The 16,266-nt window shown below is 42.0% G+C and overlaps 1 protein-coding gene across 2 annotated transcripts in view; it reads right to left on the minus strand.

The window, feature by feature from the left end:
- CEMIP (cell migration inducing hyaluronidase 1) overlaps positions 1 to 16,266 on the minus strand; it is a 67,907-nt gene that overhangs the window by 27,070 nt on the left and 24,571 nt on the right. For both annotated transcript variants that reach the window (XM_073304101.1, XM_073304102.1), the window contains exons 11-15: positions 10,909 to 11,084; positions 9,930 to 10,139; positions 3,378 to 3,583; positions 1,574 to 1,643; positions 598 to 726 (exon numbers count right to left, since the gene is read on the minus strand). In XM_073304101.1, coding sequence (XP_073160202.1) covers positions 598 to 726; positions 1,574 to 1,643; positions 3,378 to 3,583; positions 9,930 to 10,139; positions 10,909 to 11,084 — 791 coding nt within the window. The remainder of the gene's footprint in view (positions 1 to 597; positions 727 to 1,573; positions 1,644 to 3,377; positions 3,584 to 9,929; positions 10,140 to 10,908; positions 11,085 to 16,266) is intronic.

Below are 16,266 nucleotides of genomic sequence, written 5' to 3' on the forward strand. Positions count from 1 at the left end.
AAAGCCCCTTGTGTTTTCCAGCACCTGTTCAGCTCATCTAACTAGCCAATTACATACATGCTGCAATCTAAAGACATTCAGTAATAGATGAACGCTCAGGAGCTCAGTGTACAGTTTCCCAGGGTAGTATGTTTGGGCTGAATAAGTAAACAGATTTAGGAAGTGATTAGACTGATCTTATATTATTTTATGTACCAGATGCTATTTGATCAATGGCTAATACAGGCAGCAGTGATCTATAATCAGGCAAGCTGCCAAAAGATGCGGCTAAGGGCACCATTTTAGAAGAGCGAAAACAGACAGATGACCTGGTAGAAAGGAGTGAAAGTAAGATCCTCTTATCTCCCAACGTCCCATGAGAAATTTTAGCCTTTAGCTCAAGAATAGTAAAGTGAATCCAATGTAAACAGAATCTGTAATTCTATTATCCCAGCAAACAAGCCACTTTGTTTGTAGATACAAATGCTGAAAATTAGTTTGCAATTGCTTATAGTGAATCAGAAATCACAGCACTTAATAGCTTGCAGACTCAGAAAGCTGGAGAGATCAAGTGGTGTTTTTAGACAGGAAGATAGTTTTCATTGCGTGCAGACTCACTCGGTAGTTGGAATGTGCCCGATTGTTGTAGAATTTTCCCATTGGAATGTGCTCAGTGTAGCCTGGAGAATACATTCCTTCTGAGGGGCCTGTAGGCACATGGTGAAAAACAAACCAAAACCCTGTTTCCTGCAAAAGGGAATACACAGCGTGAGCCTTCACTTGAACTTTACAGGTCTACATTAGTACGGGGGCTTACCAGGAAATAATGCAAGGTGAAAGCCAGCAGATTTCAGGACACATAACAGTAGCTGGTATTGCCCTGTATCTATATACAAAAGACCCCCCCCTCCCACACACACACATATATGAAAGCAGTTAGGGCCAGCATTTTCAGGGCACCTCAAGTTAGCCTCCAACATCCATACTGAGGCACCTAAATGTAAACTGGCCTGACTTTCAGATGTGCTGAGCACCCACAAACCCTACTTATATCATTGAGAGCTTCAGGTGCTCAGCACCTTTGAAAAATCAGGCCACTGATTTAGGTGCCCAAAATTGAGATAGATGCCTACATTTAAGCCTGGAGATTTGGAAACTTTGGGCCAAATACTTTAGTTTGTTTATTTTGTAATTGAAAAAAATAAAAGACAATTGAGCTGAGTTAGAATTTCTGTAGATTTGCCATTAGGATGGATTTAAATGTCACAGCCCTACATACCATTCATGTACTGGGCTTAGGACTGTGCCTGTCCCCATTGTGGTCAATAGGAGCTTCGCCATTGACCTAATGGAATAGGAGGGTTCGGTCTTTAATTTATACTGGCTCTGGTTTGGGAATTTTGTTAAAAGTAATCCAGATCTGCAAGCCTGAACTACAGCAAATGACCAGAAGTGGGGAAGTGAAGGCGAGGGAGATTGCATTTGAAACACTAGCTGCATCAATGGCCTGAGCAGTGGAAACAGCGAGAACCAAAAGTTGCAGGGCTACTACAGTTGCTCTGAATTTTCCCAAAGAAGAAACCTTTATACTCACTTCGGATCCTGCAGCTGCACAGTTTATAAGGTTGTTATGTGGATTGGCCATCCAGAAGGTGGACACAGCACTGCAGATGGGGAACAAAGATGACCATGAAAATGACACCTGAAGCGCACACAAAGGAGTTAGCATTCCAGTGCATACAGTACAGGCAGGTCAGATCACAGAGCAGATAAGCTCCTGCCCTACGGGGTGTAGCAACTGGGGTTTCTTTTTGTCTCATCATATCACAGCTGTTACCATCATCTGCAGATGCAGCAAAATGGTCTTAGCTTTAAAGACCTCAGGAATTAAATGAAGAATTTCTACTGAAATCCCAAACCTGGTGTGAAGCTGTTAGCTGTCAATTATATTTCATGATAAGGTGAATGTGTCATAGACAAGAAAAGCCCTACAATGGGGCTCCAGGTTCCCTGGAGACTGGTTTAGCCAGGGATTTGACAAAGTGTTTCTATGGGCTTTTCATAGCAACCCCCTAGCATCTGCTCTTTCCACATGCTACTGTGCTTCACTACCATCCCCCACTGGCTTCTCAATCCATGGCCAGATTCTCATATCCATCCTTAGGCTGAATATTCCCACTGAAATCAATAGGACTATTCACAGAGTAAGGTACAAGGAAACATGGGTAAAAGTGGACAGAATCTGGCCCTATAATTTTATTTTAAAAATTCAGTAAGAAGCTGGAAGGAAAAAAAAAAGAAAGAAAAAAAAAGAGAGTTAGCCCTCTGATGTCACAAGGCCTACAACTTGCTGTTAGCTAGTCGTAGTTACCAGTGAAACCCTAGCTCCAGACTGTGTGCATTGATTGTGGGGGGTTCATGTTTCTCCTATACTTCACCTAAGTCTGTCTTTACAGAGTAATGAGATAAACTGCAAAAAGAATGAGATAAACTGCAAAAAGAACTCTTGCTAAATCCTTTTCAACCACTACCGAGATCCATCCCATAAATCTGCCCCTGTTGAGGTTTTGTGGATCTGAAAAGACATATTAGAGGATTGGATCTTGCAAGATGGGAGATGAGGTTGCTTAGCACCTTCTAGTTGGCACTCAGCGGTTTGCCAGGCTGGGCTTAGAGTTTGCCTCAAATAGAAACGGGCTTTAAGAACTTTCATGCACTCACTTATGTACGGATTAGTAGTCGGGACTCTATGCTTAGGCAATCTTTGATATTCCATAGTCATGTTCAAAGGTCTTGCTGAACTACATTGAATTCAACTCTTTGGTTTGAGTTTACTCCCTGTACAGTATATGCCAAGTGGATGCAAAATACAACTGTTGGGACAGATTCTGCCACCCTTCCTCACGTTGAGTAGTACCCTTACTCCACAAGGAATTCCGTTGTAATCAATGGGAGTAGTTGCAGAATAAAGTACAACTCAATATGAATAAAGATGGCAGAGTCTGTCCCATTCTGAATTTAATAGCATTTTATACACACATATTGGTGGTATAAATGAGATGCAAGGCAATGCAGTGTCAGGGCCATTTGTCTTCATATTGCACTTTGAAAGGGATGCATGCAATAATATCTGTGATAACAAGCACTTTAGTTGACCTTACACTAAAAATACTAAGCAAAATTATACCCTGCATGTGTAAATGTATAAATAGCATGGAAACATCCTGCAGACACAGCCACCCTATCTTTTTGAGCACATGGCCCATATTCCTGAAAGCAGCGTACTTAACTATATACACCCAATCCTGTGTTTCATGGATAAAAAAAAAAAGTCAAATCCTACAAGGCAAGGGAAAAAAAAACAAACAAACAAAAAACAAAAAAGATTTCCCACTTACTTGCAATCCTGCCTGGGTTTGGGGATGTACCCAGGGTATGCCCCTTCTGTAATCATCTTGCACATTTTACTGTCTCGGTCAGATGGCAGGAGAGTGCTAGGTTTAACGAGCAGTCCAAGGCAGTGATCAAATGTGTTGCGTTCCTCTGGCCCATCCTCAGTAAAGAAGCAGTGTCCCAGGGTGTTGTAGCCCACAACATCCTTAATCTGCATGTACAAAAATGGAGCTGCATTCAGTTTTAGTTTTCTAGCCACTTAGAGATAATAAATAATAAATAATAATAATAATGCTATTAATTATTATTATTTTACTGTGGAGACTCAGTCAGAGGCCAGGACCCTATTGTATCAGGAGCTGTACAAACACATTCAGCATAAAGACGGTCCTTGCCCCAATGAATTTACATACTAAGTGACAGTGTAAGCTTTTAAGATTTAATTAGAATTTGCCATTTCATATGAAATGCTAATCACACTCTGCTGTAATCTGCATGTTGAGCAAGTGATAATATCATAATAAAAGACAAAAGACGAAGAGACAGGAATGGGGGGGACGGGGACATCATATGTTTAAGCCACATCTGGGCTTATTCATCTTTGTGCAGTTACACAAACAGCAAAGTTGATGGACTAAAATGTATCCCCTGAAGTGAAAAAAAAATATTTTTCTAGGCTATCAGAGATGCTGCTAGTTGTTTACTGGACAGGCTGGATTGTTTTAAGTCTGACCTGACCCTTTTTCCAACTGATGACAAGAGCTTTACTTGAAATTGAAACAAGCCAGCTGGTGTTAATCAGCGTAGCTCCATTGAAAACCCTGCAGTTCACATGTAGTTCACATTGCAGCCTTATTGTCTCTCACAAAGCTATTCTGATTTACCCCAGTTGAAGATCTGAGGTAAAATTTTCAGAAGCAAGTAAATGACTTAGGAGCCTAAAACCAGGCCAGGGTGGGAAACAACATTTCCGTTTCATGGAAAATGTTGAGGTTTCAGAAATGGTTTTTGTTCTGATGTGGAACAAACTTGAGACCTTTCAAAGTTCTTTGTGAACAGTGCAAGAGATTTCTAGAACACTCAACAACCAGGTGATTAGAAAACTCCCGTGGGATGTGGCAGACCCAAGGTCAAATCCCTGCTCTCAATCTCCGGCCCAATGAATACTCATTTGTCTACATAAAGTGGAGCAGCTCAAACAGAAGACACTGAAATGAATTCTGGAGAGTGGAATGGGAGACCCAGGCTCAAGTATCTGTTCTGCCAGATTTAGAGCAGGTATTCGAACATAGTTCTCCCACATGTCAGGTGAGTACCTTAACCCCTGGGCTATTGATTATTCTGGGGTTGCCATCTCTAGCCAGATATTCCACCCTGGATGTGAGAAACCTTCCTGATGAGATTTGTGTGGAAACCAAGACATTTCAACTAAAAAGTTCGGTTTAGACAAAACAGTTTTTCCAGTAGGAAGAAGTTTTGCAATCAGCAAAGAAAACAATCAGCAAAAAAACTTTGCAATCAGCTCTACCTAAGACCCATTTTCAGAACTGATTTAGGCTCTTGGAAGTCCAAGTTCCATTGGCTTGGAATGAGACTTGGGCTCCTAAATACCTATGTCACTTTTGATAATGGATGTAGGCACTTTTGAAGTGTTCTCTGATCTTTATCTCAGAGGTTACAGCCAAGGGGAATCAATTTCCAGGGCTGAACTTGAAATGGTTAAATATATACACTCAGACAGAATACTGCCAGATCTATTTCACACTGCCATCTGCAAACACATGTATTATGCATAAACCATGGTCCAGTGTAAATATTCAAGCCTCTGAACACAAATCATCACAGTAAATTAAACTGTTAAAATGACATGCAGTGCAATACATTCTATTAAATTACTTCTCCGAAATTTGCTGCTAACTCTCTCGATTCAATTAGATAGCCATGCAAGTCTGACACCATCAGTATTTCAGTGTAAAATGAGTGTGCTGCGCTATTTTAATAATCCCATCTTGAAAAGCATGAAATTTGCAAGCCTTGCAATTAGAAACACCTATTGGATACTAGAACATCTCTTGAAGATGGTTCATTTTCCTGAAGAGCATCACCACACCTTTACCTCAGCAAGGCCTTTAGTCACAGGGATGCCAAAACTGCAACTGACCAGCTGTGTAAATCTATTCTTTTCCCTGAGCACACTGGCAGTTCTTTAGAGATACATTTATGTTGTTTCTGGACCGGTTAGCTGCTGAAAGCTGACAAGTGACATCTCAGACAATTCCTCAGCTACCTGCTGCACCAATTCATTACGCCAGTGAACTCTGGAACTAGATCTGTATTGGTGCAATACATCAGGACTGAAAAGCGAAAAATTGAGGTATTACTTAGAAAATGGCTAGGGAGCAAATCTCTGTATAGATTCAGTACCATTGTAGAAAACATCTGCCAGTAATGTAAGAGGGAAGCCAATATATTGGCACAGGTTGGAATGCTGTACTGTATCATCTCCTTTGGCAGATATCCTAATGTAGGATTGTGGCTCTGGGGCCAGATCCTCAGCTGGTGTAAGTCAGAATAGCTCCACTGAAGTCAAAAAGTAGCTACACTGATTTACACCAGCTGATTTACTTTCCACCCTTTACTTGATTAATTATCTTTCCTATTTCTGGCCCCTGGGATTACTCAGACTGGAAACGGACAAATGTGGAACTGTTTCGTTTTCAGATTCTCATGCACTATCACAGTGCTGAAAAGTTTGGGAACTGCTGGACAGGGTTTGTTTGTTAAAAAAATGCATTGGGGGAAAAATTAAATTTCACAAACATTACAATTAGTCTATACGCTTATTTTAACTGTAATATGTGGCTAGATTTGACAGTGCCCTTTTAAATAAAGCAATTGCCCTGTAGCGCAGTTGGATTACTGAGAGCAGATATCACTATAGCAGTTAGAGAACACTGCTGCTTATCCCCAGCAGCACAGCTCTTTCAAGTTCTGGCAGACAGTTTAATCAGCCTTCATTTAATGTCCATCTTTGATAACAACTTCCATTTCAGCCTACACATTATGGGCCAGTTCAGGGGCTCTGACCAGGGTGTAAGTAGCAGCAGAATTTGATCAATGGGGTTGCAGTGGTATAATGGAGAGGGAAAGTTGGCCAGCGTATTGCAGCAATCATGGACATTTTCAATTACGTAATTACGGCAACAAGGCCATTTCAAGCAGTTTGGTTTGAGAAGGGCCATCTATGCCCTTAAAGTGAACATATGCTTGTGGACAAGCATAGAACATGTTTGGTTCGAGCCAACCATAGCTATTTATTTATTGTCCAGAGACAGGCTTTCAGCATCAGTGTGTAAATGCACAGGAAGACAACTCTGCCACCAGGAGCAAACAGTGACATCTGTTTATTTTTTACCTCTAATATTTTATAGCGTTAACATTTCTGAGCCTGCTGCCAAGAGTGCTAAAAGCAAAATAATTTGTGACACTAGTAACCTGAGAGCCCAGTGAGGAGCCTGTATGAGAACCTCTAAGCTGCTTTAACAATTACTTAACTGTTACAAAATACCCAAGTGCCTCCCCCCTCATTCACCAAAGCATTAAGCAAGCCCTTAGCTATAGGCCTGTGAGTTGTCCCATTGAAACCAATGGAAATACTGGAAGTCAGTGGGACCACTCGCATACCTAAAGATAAGCATCTGATCAAGTGCTTTGCTGGTTTGAGGCCTAATATTCCAGCAAATTTTGTGTGTCTGTGTGTGTGTGTGTGTGTGTCTCTACTAAGAGGCTAGTTCACTCAAAGATCACCAAGGCAACTGGTCTCCTGGCAGGTTATTCCTTGGATCTATCTGCTCACAGAGGCATTGAATGATATGTGAGGAGAACTTAGCTAACTTAAATAAATGGTGCCCAGATACTACAGTGAAGACCATCTTAGAAGTACATGTAATAACAACAGTACTTTCCTCATTGGAGATTTGGCTTGTTTTTGCAACTTCACGTAGTATCTCAAGGGGGAAAGGAAACTAGATTTCATAGCAGAAGAGCGTGCTGCAGGATCAGCTAAGGAGGAATTGCTCGGGGTATACGTCCAATTATAGGTAATAAGATTGAATGCATTTTTAATTGAAATGAACTACATCTGTGTAGTTTATCAAACTTTTAGAAATCCTCTTTTTGATGCAGTGGGCCAAACAGCTAGACTGCACAGCATGGAATTTATTTCACTGGGCATTTCATTTCAACAAAGGGCAACAAACATGCAGCTGAAATCAAATGTGCAAAATCAATTTTTTGGTGGTAATGAGTATAGATTAGTAAATTATACATTTTTAAAAGTAAAACAATAAACGGATTAAATTATCAATGTAGTTTTTTTTTATTATTATAGTTGCATTTCTCTTTTAGTGGAGGTTTCTTTTAAATAACTTGCCATGGAACAAACTCCAAGGCCCCTCAAAGAATTGCAGTTGAGTTACACCACCAGAATTAAGCAGTTTTCTTCAATCATATCAGCCTGTCTGCATTTCATCATTGCTGTCTTGGCTGGAAAAGCCTGAGAACAGGGATCCTTACAGTATTTTCTAGTCACAATGACATGGTTTTCATTTGGAAAAGGCACAAGGGACTGAAAATTTCCAAATACCCAGTATAAATCCACCCAGCTGACCCGTGAAATACCACTTTCTGGGTATTTGGTTTGGCAGTAAGAGCAAGCATCAATAAATCAAGACACAGGGTTTAAAATTAGAATCAGAGCTGAGGTTTTAGTCAGCCCTCCGCTAATCAACAGCTGTGCAACCGCCTCATAGCTAGAGGATGTGTTTAGGGTGCCATTATTAGGAACCTTCTCATTACTTGACAAAAAGACTCCTGGCAATTCTCTTCTTCCAGGCTGTTTTTTACTTACATTCTTAGCTACACTGAGCTGCTACATGGATGGCTTTAAATTGGAAAGCAGTCATACATCTCCGGATGCCTAATACAATTTAGATAAGGTAAAGAAGAACAGATTTTTCAGAAACCAAGTCGACAGCAGATTTTAGGATCCCTTTGAATACAAAATAAGGGATGAAAAATGTTGAGCTTGAACACTGCAAGCTCTTACAATAGTTCAATGAAAAGTTAGTGCAGGTGTTTTTAAAATACCAGTGATATACTGGGAGAATTCCTAGTGCTCAATTACCATCATTTGACACAGCCAGTGGCGTGGCATGCTGGTGGTCTCATATTAAAACACTGATCTCTTATGCACAGGGTTGTGATCTTGGCTGGTTAGAGACCTGTTAAAAACACTTTTGTATGTTGGCTCCAATTCTTTTTTTCACATGTGGTGCCAACACAGGAAAAATGTGGGATTTCCGAGGAGCTAACAGGCATGTTGAGGCCACTGTTTTGGATTGATGCTTGGGAAAAGTTGAGAAGTCAGTCCTGATGTTTGTTACATGCTTTTAAAAGCTTTGCTTTCAAAACACATTTCTGAACCTTTTCTGAACGTGGGCCAAGGTTTCTCTTTCTCACATTCACAAAAGGAATGTATATGGTGGTTAGTTATATGGTTTCAGTACTAACGTCCAAATTGGATATCTAGGCCCAAAGCCAAAAAGTACACAAGCACTTGGGTGGAGTGGACATGGGGTCCTAGCTCTAATTTCTAACATGCGCGGCTTGCAAAATATTCTTAAAAACAACAGAACGTTAAAGTTGATGAACACACTAAAGGAAAATGTGATCAACAGAACCTGTGTCTATTTGAGAAGGCACTAAGATGACTAACATAACATAGCCATCGGAGCTAGCATAACAATGATACAGAATGTGTGCATTTGCTGATCAAAGCCTTTCTGAATTAAACTCAGCTCCAGTCCACATACTGTTCATGCCCCCAAGAAAGCAGAACCGATGGAGTCTTATGAAAATGTGAGAAGTTTTTCATTGTGTTCTTTATTCTGAAGTAGAGTGAGTGCCCAGGGGTGCAGGGAGTTTACTGCTGTCACTATGTGCTCTCCTGTATTGTAATTTACCTGATAAATAGCTGTTGTACTATAGGAAACCTACAGGATTACCTTAGTGTTCTGACAAACAGTTTGGTTAAATCAGAGGTCTCTGACTGCTTGTGTTGTGAATGGGAATTTCAAACAAAAGTTCTTATTAGCAAATTGAAGTAACCTTAGCTCTGGTGATTACCTTCTTTAGCAGTAAACTATTTGTTTATAGATAGATTCAACAACCCATTATAGATGGGATTGTCTGCAGGAATCTCTGAATACAATGGCATTGTGAAAGCCCTGTCAGCTCTGAGTCCCGTATAAAATTTGGCCCCTGGTTTTACATTCTTATGTTGGATTTGTGTTTTAGACACATGTTGAAATATATTCGTATCACTCAATAAATCCGGGGCAAAAGAGAAGAGCATTTGGTCTAACTCTATAATTCTATCAGTAATCAGACTTGTTTCAGGGGCCTCAGAATCATTTTCATGATATTAGGGACAGCAAATGGGCTGGATCAAAAGACATCTTGATCAGGAAGGCAGTCATCAAACCGCTGTTTCTTACCAGCAAGCCATTGGAGCCGTGGACTGTGACACAGCGCGAGAAGGTGTGGTGAATGGAGACGCCCTTCACATAGGATGGAGGGTGGTAGCCTCCCTTCTCATCCACATCCCCAGCCAAGTGGAAGTGAATTGGATAGTGTCCCATTCTCTGCTGGCCCATGTGTTTCAATTCTAAACCTTCAATATGGGCAGCTTTAAAACCAAGACCAATCTGCAGAACAAATAAAACACTAGTCAAGTGGCCATAGGAACATCTGGTGGCTTGTTTCATATTATTCACTGTTGCATGCAGTGTTGTTGTAGCTGTGTCTGTCCCAGGATACTAGAGAGACAAGGGGGTGGTGGTGAAGTAATATCATTTATTGGACCAACTTCTGTTGGCGAGAGAGACAAGCTTTCGAGCTTACACAGACCTCTTCTTCAAGCACTGTGTAAGCTCAAAAGCTTGCCACTCTCCCCATCGGAAGTTGGTCCAATAAAATATATTACCTCACCCCTCTGGTCTCTCTGTTTTATATTAGTCAGGCAGAGCAAGTCTTAGACTATGATGGTTGACAGAGGGGGTAAACCATTGCACAGCAGATGCTTCCTAGTTTGCAAACTCAGGCAAAGCTGTTTGCATTTAATGCTTTTCATAAAGCAATTGTGCTAGATTTAATCCTGTGGGAAGATGGGCTTGAACTGAAGCCCCAGATCTGAGCACTACCAAACCCTAAGGAAGCTGGATTTTGGATCTAAACTCTGCAGCCTGTGAGTGCTGAGCCCCAGCCAGTCTAGCAAGGTAATGTTTGAATGGGTGTGGGGGAGCCCTGCGAAGAAAAGAGAAGCAGGAGGTGAATCCATGGTCTACTCTAGGAGGGACTTGTTTATGTTGCAGGCCTCGACTCACCGGATGTGCCCTGCCATGTCATGGCCCCCTTACTAGGTGAATGTTGTTTGGCTCTGTGTAGAAGGGTATCAGTAAAGGACTTATACAATACCTTGATGTGTCCGCCAAAGGTGTCAAAATCAAAGAAGGTGCATAAACCATTGCTATAGTCATAGCATTGCCTCTCCATCTCTCCCATCACCACTATGTTTTGGCTTAGCAGCCCTACTTCTGCCCTCATGTCCACTCCGTCGATCACTTCTCCTGTGTGAAGGTAGGCTGCTCTCCCTAAGGGAACAAGATACATTTCCATGTTTATTCTGTAAACACCGCATATACCAGCTGACTAACTGCTGGTGGGGGCTGGGGCAGTAACGAACTAAGCACCTGAGTCCACAAAAGCTGTCGGCAGGCACCTCAAGGCTGGGGAAGCCCAGAGCACAAGAGTCACAAAGGCCGATGGAGATATCCTCTACAGAGGATGTAGGGTTTGTGGGGTTTGTTTGAGTCACTTCAGTAGGCCTTAAAGTAACAGCTGCTGTTAACTGTGTCCCAATCTTGCCACCTTCAAGAGAGACTCTACAGTAACCTAAAAAGAAAAATTTTTGCACTGCCTGGACCACTGCTAGGTTTGTATGTAGCCTGATGCATCGGGAAAAGTTTAGCTGCAAGCGACAAGGTGTCTATTGAATGCTGGGAATCCTTCCACTGTATCAGCACAGAATTAGTTTTTCATAGCTGTATCTATAATTATGGGACATGGGAAAGACTCGGGGTGTATGACATGGCTCCTGGGCCACGGCTGGCCAAATTCCACAGAAACCAGTAGGTGCTTTACGCTACCTTCATCAGGAGCAGACTGGGCCACTCTGTGCAGAAATCCTGAATAAACCGCAGCGTGTGAGCATCCCAGCTGCTAATCCAACGGATGGGCTAGAAGAACCCACATGTGGTTTCCAAGCCACTTGACCAATGTAAATGCTGATCTACTGGCCCTTCCCTCAGCCCACACTCAATGCTTCCTTCTGTGCCAGCTCCGAACTGGTGGGGAGCTCTGCACGCAGAAGTGCGGTGGCCCCCCTGCCGGGCCTAACTACCTAACTACCTTGAGGGTTCAAAAAATTAAAAGAAAGACTTGCGTGGGCTGGCCAGAAGGGGCTGAATTCCAGCCACCATGAACAACAAGAAAGCAAAATAATCTCAGCACTGTAATTTCATTAAAACATATGCATGATGCACTTCTTCCTGGCTCAGCTTGCTTGAAGAAAAAGCGGGAAAGGCTTATTTGACTGACTACATTTCACATTATTCCAGTAAAAATAGGGAATAAACTCGTTCAGTAAACACTGTGCTATAAAGAATGTTACACTTGCATATATTTCATTTCAGCAGAGACCTACACAGCAGTTAGTAGAAACAAAGGGCAGGCTTGATGCTGAGAGATCTCTGAGAGGCACTTTCTGTTTGAGCAGAACCATCATGCAGGAAGAGGAGTTTTAAAAAATATTGACATGGCCTCTTTTTAAATGAAACAGGATGTTCTCACTCAATAGTAAAGATAAATAGACACCAGTTTGATACAGGTTATCCTCCTTTGGCCTTCCAGTGGGAGGTAACGTGGTTTAGGGGATAAGGCACTGTGCTGGGAGCAAGGAGAGTTACATTCTTTTCTGGCTCTGACACTGGCTAAATTACTTGCATTTCTCTCTGCCCCAGTTTCCCCATCTGTAAAGCACCTTGAAGTCCTTGGATGAAAAGTGCTAAGCTATTACACAGAAGCATTAGAATGACAGACACAGGACAGGCTTCCTGACTATCAGAAGAAGGGCATCTTTTACCCACTATGTCTAGTAACTTTATTAATCTTCTAATGAAGAATGGGACCAACTACACACTGTTCAGAGGAAAAAGGAAGTGTAGACGAACACTGAGAGGGACTAATTCTTTGACGGGATGTTAGCCAAGAAAGACAGGAACCACCTTCACCCTTCAGTTATTACCCCCTTCAAATCTGCATCATAGTGGTAGGCCTACATGTGGAACAGATTAGCCCATTTGTAGTGCTCCTTGAGTCAGCTGGAAGGGTTGCTCAATAATAAACTAAGGTAATTCCTCCACCCTTGTGATGAATGTGCTGCTTCTACAGTGTTCTCAGACTATATAGACCAGGATTAAGGGCCCAAGCTTGGACCCTAGCCTCAGTTCTCTTTTGTTGTCACAAGGCCATGGGCTGAGTGTTTTCTTGCATATGATCAGTCTGGGACCCACTAGCCTCACAAGATCACTCAGCTGGAGCAGGAACACCCTAACTGAAAAGGGGTGTTACTGCCCTTGTTTGTGCACATCAGTCAATGCACAGACCTGTCACTGTCCCCTGCACAAGGAGACTATATGGTGGATGGTTGAGACCCTGCAAATCCATGGATCCCCTTGATTTCTTGAATTCTATTTTCAGTTATCTCCCATAATTGGCCTCTCCCTTACTCACTGAAACAAAGAAGTTCAGATAATCATAAGAACATCTGATTTTGAACAGCAGCTCTTGGATTTGCAGCACTGCAATTAAAACAGACAGTTTTATTATTTGAGAGAGCGTTGAGCTCTAGAATAATAAATGGCATGATTGCATGTATTTAATACCAGCACAGACATGCACAAAATTTAAGCACTGACAAGAATGTTAAATATTCACTAACCAGCTTCTAAATAGAACTTTGTTGGGTGTATGCTTTTGCTCACTTGACTTGATGTGAGATAAGAAAATTTCCTTGAGTCTCTCTTTTTAAAATGTAAGTGTATTTCACATAATAGTTCTAAAATGGTGCCTTTAATGGGCTGTTGAAAAACAACAACAAACCACTTCTTGTAACAGCAGCCAGAACTTCAAACTCCCCTTTAACAATGTAATAGTAGGGCTATACTGCAGGAAAGGTAGGCCTGCTTCATGGAGGAGACTACTGCTCCAAAGTCCTCATGTACTGTAAATTCTATGTGGAAAACAAAGCTAGGCACAGAGTAATTGGGGGGGAGGGATAGCTCAGTGGTTTGAGCATTGGCCTGCTAAACCCAGGGTTGTGAGTTCAATCCTTGAGGGGGCCATATAGGGATCTGGGGCAAAAATTGGAGATTGGTCCTGCTTTAAGCAGGGGCTTGGACTAGATGACCGCCTGAGGTCCCTTCCAACCCTGATATTCTATGATAATGGGGGCTTTACTGCTGGTTCCCATTAAATGCTTGGTATGCAAGCAGCTCATGGGGCACATTCAGAGACAGCTGTGAAAGAAATCTGCTTGAGAGTTCACAAGGAGACAAGAACGTCTCCCTCTATAGCACTGTAAATTGAGTTTGAAATTAAGTTGTTGCTTATAGCCGGCCTGCTGAGAGTTGCTAGCTAGAGGTAGGCAGATGGTGGACAAGTGACATGTGTGACACCTGCCATAGGAAAGCCCAGTGTCAGTGACTTGCAAACCAGTTCCACTGTCGTTTGGTAAGAAGAGAGAGAACTTTGCTGCTTTGAATATTATAGCATAGTCTTTATTGTTTGAACACCAGAGCTGTTTTTGTGATTGTCCAAAAATTAGCAAAGCCAGATGCAAAGCAGTTTACAATCAGTTTTCATGGGCTCCGTATTGCTGGCATCACTTACAGAGGGATGTCAAGTATCAGCTAGATGACTGTCACCAATAGCACTCAGCAGCTGAGCCGTATTATTTTCATAACCAGAGCGATGTGGTCAGTCACATTGCATCTCTATGTAATAGGCCAGTGTGGCAGAATAAAAAATTCGCTTGATTTATCATGTGCCATCATGCTAGAGAATTAAACTAACAAAATACAAATATACACAGAAATAAATCACTTTAGTCTGTGTGTCTATCTAACTGAGGCCCTCCCCGGTTTGGCAGAGCAGCTGCTTAAGTCCATCCCTACTCAGCAAAGCAATTAATCACAAACTTAAAATTAAATGTGTGCTTAAATTCCATTAAAGGATTTAAGCACATTCTTAAAGGCAAACATGTGCTTTGGTGAACAGGCATGGCTTGCTGTATCAGGGCCAGACAGAAGCCAAAGTAGAACTGCAAATCAGAACCACTCTAAATTCTATGGAGGTTCATATTCAGAGCTTCGTATCAGAACATAACCCTCAAGCTTTGATTCTGGGTTCGAATCAAAACCAGAAGGAACCTGGGGATCAGATTTTTTTAATGTATTTTTAGGCACCTAGTGGGATTTTCAAAAGTACCTTGGCACCTAACTCCCAATGGGATCTTTAGGGGCCTAGATATTATTGACAATCTGGCCCTAAGTCATTTTTGAAAACGGCATTTTTGGCTCCTACATCACGTAGGTGCTTTTGAAAATTGTACCCCTAATCTGATAGAAACACCGCAGCCTCAGACAGACAGTGTCTGATCTGTCTGCCTGTTTTTTCCATTTGGGTCTCTCCATCAACCTCTCTATTGGTAAAATCCATACTTCACTGATGTACATATTGCCATTTTTGGCTATTTAAATTAACCAATATTCAAATTAAATTCATTTTCATAGATTTTGTTTTTTGGGGGGGGATTAAAGTCTCCCTGGTTTTCAGTTTTTTGGGGAAAACCCCCCACCACTGGCACCATGGAATATTTAAATTCTCCATTTTTCTAGCATTCAAGCAAAGCATCTACAACCACAACATTAGCTACAGTCTGTTCTAATGTGGCTGAAAGCCTTTCCCCACTTATCACGTTTTATAATCATCCAGATGTGAAAGGATTGTCATTTCTTTCAGAACAATATTAAAAATTGACTTCCTCTAGATCTGCATTCTACGCCCTCCCAGAGATTTTAGTTCTCAAGGCTGCTCCTGGCCGTTTCTTCTCTCAGACAAAATATTTGTTTGTTTTTTTTAAACGTCTAAACTTGCACATATCCTGGGCCTGATCCAAAGCCAGGCTGAAGTCAGCGGAACAGCTCCCATTGATTGCTACGTCATTTAAGCTGTGCCTACACTTGGAGCAAGGGGTGCAGTTCCCAGCTCAAGCAGACATGCGCTCACCGAGCTAGAGTGCTACAAATAGTAACAGAGCTGTGTTAGCACAGGCAGTGGGGAGCGGTAGCACCCGTTAGCCGCCCCATTACGCGCCCAGGGGGTTCAGGCAGACTTGTACTCGGGGCAGCTAGCCTGGGCCGCTGCTTGCTGTGCCGTGGCTACACTACTATTTTTAGTTTGCTGGCTCAGTAGGAGCCAGTGTGAGTATGTCTACTTGAGCTGGGAAATCACACCCCTAGCTCCAAGGGTAGACACAGCCATAAAACAAATGCTGCCCACCATCTTGCCTATTGGATCCACATTTTCTTTATCTTGCTTATGTTTAATGGCAAACAAACGCTCTTTCCTGCTATCCATCTTCCTACAGAATCCTCATTGGTCTGCAATAGATTGATGGGGTTTCCCATTTTTATTCTGGCTGTAGCTGGCCAG

This window comes from Lepidochelys kempii, chromosome 10 (genome assembly GCF_965140265.1).
Source record: "Lepidochelys kempii isolate rLepKem1 chromosome 10, rLepKem1.hap2, whole genome shotgun sequence".
NCBI lineage: Eukaryota > Metazoa > Chordata > Testudines > Cheloniidae > Lepidochelys > Lepidochelys kempii.